The sequence below is a fragment of the Neophocaena asiaeorientalis genome, unplaced genomic scaffold (genome assembly GCF_003031525.2).
Source record: "Neophocaena asiaeorientalis asiaeorientalis breed wild unplaced genomic scaffold, Neophocaena_asiaeorientalis_V1.1 scaffold220, whole genome shotgun sequence".
Classification (NCBI taxonomy): Eukaryota; Metazoa; Chordata; class Mammalia; order Artiodactyla; family Phocoenidae; genus Neophocaena; species Neophocaena asiaeorientalis.
The window spans coordinates 6290720-6295554 of record NW_020174042.1 but is presented as its reverse complement, the minus strand read 5'-3'; the positions used below and the strand labels follow the sequence as shown (position 1 = coordinate 6295554).

General features: G+C 44.5%; 1 protein-coding gene across 1 annotated transcript in view; it reads left to right on the top strand.

Moving 5' to 3' along the window:
- The first annotated feature begins 1124 nt into the window (after nt 1-1124).
- GAS1 (growth arrest specific 1) overlaps nt 1125-4835 on the top strand; it is a 6417-nt gene continuing 2706 nt past the window's right edge. Inside the window, 1 exon segment of the mRNA XM_024753799.1 lies at nt 1125-1261. Within this exon segment, the coding sequence (XP_024609567.1) occupies nt 1125-1261 (137 nt within the window).

Genomic DNA, 4835 nt, shown 5'->3' with positions numbered 1-4835 from the left:
TAGAAGCTGCAAGGCTTCTTGTACCCTCTCCAGGAAGCCCCAGAGTGTCAGTCACTATCACTGCATTCCATTGGTCAAAGTCACTAATGTCTGCCCAAGATTTAAGGGAAAAGATGTTAGACTCTGCCTCTTGATCTGAGTAGCATGGATATAAAGGGATGAAGGAAATTGATGGAGACGAATTTTGGAGAATATACACCGCTGAAAGACCAGGCAACAAACACATTTTGGGGGTGGGAAATAAGAAGTCCTCTTGGGGCAAGCTAAGTTTGTGATGCTCATTGACCAATCAAGTGAATACATACACGCAGAAATCAGTGAAAGACTGGGATTGAAAATATCAATGTAATCTAGAATCTAGGCACTGGATGAGATCACCTAAGGAGCGAGTTTAGAGAGAAAATGAACCCCTAGTGAGTACAATGGGGAAGAGGAGAGTATAGAGTCCCAGAATCCAAATGAAAAAGCACTTTGAAGAGAAGGGTTATCAGTCATGTCCTGTGGTGCCGAAAGGTCAGATAAGATGAGGGCTAAGAGGTGACCATTGATCAGGGTAGAGCAAAATTTCAGTCATCCTTGATGAGAAAAATGGTGAGATGAATCTCAATTATAGTGAACTGAGGAGATAGCAGACAAAGTGAGTAAAAGCAACTTTTTCAAGGAGTTTTCATAGAAACGGGATAGTTAGTGAGTGGGGAATTGAGGTCTAGGAAACATTTGTTTTGTTTTAAGACACAACAAAGTATAGCTTATTGTAGGTGGATGGGCATGATACAGTAGAAAGGGAGCTAAGAAAACAGCAGAAGTAATTGCAAAGAACGTCTTGAGCAGGTGGGAGGCGACAGCAACAAGACAGACTGGGAACACAGGAGGTGGTGGTCGATGAAATGACATTCCAATTAGAGATTCTGAATTGGAGACTTTCGAGGTGACACAGTTATGGTAATACCCAGATCTAGGGTACGGTTAAGAGTTGGTGCGTGAACGTGAGAAGTCAAGGAACTCAGAGGTTGAGGTTGTCATGAAGAGTAGTGTGGAGAGAAAACCAGTGAGCCAGATGCGGAATCCATGAGGAAGAATGCATCCCTGAGGGAATTAAGCCCGAATGCCCAAATGCACCAGGGATGGCGCTGTGCTATGTTCACTGGACTGAGATGGAGCTGTGTGCCCTGAATGCCCTCCCCACGCTGTTGCCTGTTAGTGTTGGCCACGAGGGGAATTCTGCACCAGATCTGGAAGTGGCAGCAGCAACACATTCTTTGTAAGCTCTGAAGGTGGGGAAGGCCCTAGTGCTGTGGCAGCTGGCTCCCTTCCTTGCCGATTTAAAGCTCCTCTTGGTTGGGATGGGTCCGCACCTGACCTGAGCTTCCCAAACTCCTGTCACTTTCCTACTTCAGCTTCTCTGAGTCCTGGACAAAGTGCATATCATCTCCAGGTTTGAAGGTGCCAGCTTCCCCTACGAGTCACCCCCTGTGGCACTGAGGTTGGAAGTGATGAGGGAGATGCAAGTTCCAGTTCACTCCAACTGGTTCCAGTTCTCCTCACAGGTTCAAGGTCCAGCTCTCCTTTCCAACCACCTGTCTGGCCAACCCCAGTGAATTCAGGCTCAACAACAGACACAGAAGCAACAGACTGCACCGCCTGCTGCCCAGCTACCACCTTGTGGGAGGTCCCCTCTCCATAATAAATCCTTCATGTGTCTTGCTCATGGACTCTCCTTTGTGGTCAAGCCCTGGCTGATACAGCATCCACTGTGATGGACCAACTTCTCCGTGCCCAGAGTGGTACTGTTACTGAACCAGGTTCATTTGCCCGACATGCAGCAAGGCAAACACTGAGATGTCAAGGTTTGCAGCAGAGGGCTTATTCACAAGGCAGCCAAATGAAGAGATGGAGAACAAGTCTCAAATCTGTCTTTCCGAAGGAGAAGGGCTCAGGGTATCTACAGGATAGAGCTGAGCTGTGCGGAGAGTGAGGAAAGGTGATTGGAAATAAGAAAAAGGGGAGGTAATCATCGTTTTGCACAGGCGCAACTAAGCTGCAGGCGTCTTCATGAGACAAGTGTTCAGAAAATGGCAAATTAGCATGTTCTTAGGGTGGAGTTTTCGGCTCTCCGGTATCAAGAGGTCACGCAGCAGACACTTGGGCATGCTCAATTGGTGGATGGGTGGACTTAACCAGTCTTTACCGGCTAGAGCTCAAACTGGACACAGTTGACTCCAAGTTCCTGAAAAACAGCTTGGGCAAACATCTTATTGTTTAGGCTACATGACACTTGAAGGATATGCAAATTTTTTGTAGCAAAAATTAAAGCAAGCTTGGTCAGTGAAGGCAGATTATCAGTTTAATGGATCTAACTGATGTTGACAATAGGTTTCAGTACTGGTTATGTACCATCCTTGAGAGAATGGAGGAAACAGCCACTCAACTCGTTTTATGTCTTCTGCGGTTCCCAGGAGCAATCCTAGTTGAGAAGGTTTCCTGGAGGAAAGGTCAGTAGGTGACTGTTGGAGTAGATGACAGCCATTTATAGAAGCTAGAAGTTTCCAAGGAGGAGAGAAGAGAATAGTTTGGAAGTGGGAACAAGGGAGGAACAACAGCCTGTGTACCCCACTTCGAGGGCTGGTGGGAGGTGGGTTATGGAAGAAAAATCAGCCAGGACTGAAGAGGGCTAAAATGGAGGCTGTGCCTCAAAAGATCAGCTGGGATTTGTTTTCCCAGGTTTACTGAGATATAATTAACATATAACATTGTATAAGTTTAAAGCGTACGATGTGACAATTTAATAAACATACATACTGTGAAATGTGTACCACAGTAAGGTTAGTTAACACATCCTTCACCTCACGTAATTACCATTTTTTGTTGCCGTTGTTATGGTGAGAACATTAAAGCTCTACTCTCTTAGCAACTTTCAAGTGTACAAGACAGTAGTGTTAACTATAGTCACCATGCTGTACATTACATCTCTGGAACTTATTCATCTCATAAGTGAAAGTTTGTACCCCTTGACCAATATCTTCTCATCTCCCCCAACTTTCAGTCCCTGACAACCACCATTCTACTCTCTGTTTCTATGAATTTGGTTAAGACTCCACATATAGGTGAGATCAGATCGTATTTGTCTTTCTCTGTCTGATTTATCTCACTTAGCATAATGCCCTCAAGGGAATCTGTGTTGATGCAAGTAGCAAGATTTTCCTTCTTCTTTCCCCCCCCCCACTATGGCTGAATCGTGCTCCATTAGATACACAAACCACATTTTATTTACCCATTCTTTGTCTATTGATGGACACTTAGGTCATTTTTCTATCTTGGCTACTGTGAATAATGCTGCAATGACCATGAGATTGTAGATATCTCTTTGAGATAGTGATTTCATCGCCTCTGGATAAATATTCAGAAGTGGAATTGCTGGGTTATATGGTAGTTCTATTTTTAATTTTTTGAGGAAACTCCATACTGTTTTCCGTAGTGGTTGCACAAATTTACATTCCCACTAACAGTGTATGAGTGTTCCCTTTTCTCCACACCCTCACCATCATTTGTTATCTCTTGTCTTTTTGATGACAGCCATTCTAACAGGTGTCAGGTGATATCTCACTGTGGTTTTGATTTGCATTTCCCCAATGATTCGTGATGTTGAGCATCTTTTCATGTATTTCTTGGCCATTTTTATGTCTTCTTTGGAAAAATGTCTATTCGAGTTCTCTTTCCATTATTTAATGAGATTGTTTATTTTTTTGTTATTGAGTGGTATGAGTTCCTGTTATATTTTGCATATGAATCCCTTATCAGATACGTGGTTTGCAAATATTTTCTCCCATTCTGTAGGTTCCAGCCGGTTTTACTTAGAGCAAGAATGTGGAGATCCAGCTCAGAAAGCAGGCTGGGAACATGGGAGATTTTGCTGAGAACAAACTGAGAGCTGCAGGGGAAGTGGGGTTTTGGGGGGTGGGGGTGGGGGGAAAGCTCACGATGGGAATCATGACTTAAGCTTAAGTCAGCTTAAGGGATGTACAGAGTGATATGGGGATTAGTGTCTGGGTGATGAGAGATGGCTTGGAGGTCTGGTGGCTATCAATGAAAACCTGGATGTGAGGCTAGGTGGTACTCAGTCTCTGAGGCTGAGTTGGGAGGGAGCTCATTCCTCCTCCTATTTCATCATCATAGCCTCCTTTTCAGCCTTGGTCTTTCTGGCAGCTGACAGCCATGCAGGTCTGAAATGCCATGAGACTGGGGTCCTGAGGTGACCCCAGAGCTCTCAAAGCTCTCAGGCCTTGCTGAAATCTTACTGAGAGCTCTATCAAGGCCAGGATGAGGCAAGTTTTTCAAACAACAACAACAAAACATGTGGACCTCTAGAATAGGTGTTCTCAAAAGTTGGTTCCCAACAGGCAGCAGCAGCATTCCCTGAGAACTTGTTAGAAATGCAGATCCTTGCCCCTTCACCCTCACCCCAGTCCTACTGCATAAGGAACTCCAGGAGAGGGCCCAGCAATCTGGGTTTGAACAAGGCCACCACTCACTAAGGTTTGAGACTCACTATTTTAAAGGAACTCAACAAACATTGGCTTAAAATGCAGCTGACTGTTGATGTTGTTCTTATGAGCCTAAAAATCACAGAGTGTTAAAAATGAAAGGACTTTTCCAAGTGTCCAATCTGGCCTTGAACCTTACAGGTGAAGGGTCCATGTCCCAGAAAAGTATTGTGGCTGGTTCGAGTCCTCCTGGCAGGACGGAGATTACAATTCCAAATAACCAAACCAAACCAAAGACAAAAACAAACAAAAACAAAACAAACCCAGAACCTGGGAAATGGTTGTTTTAATGAA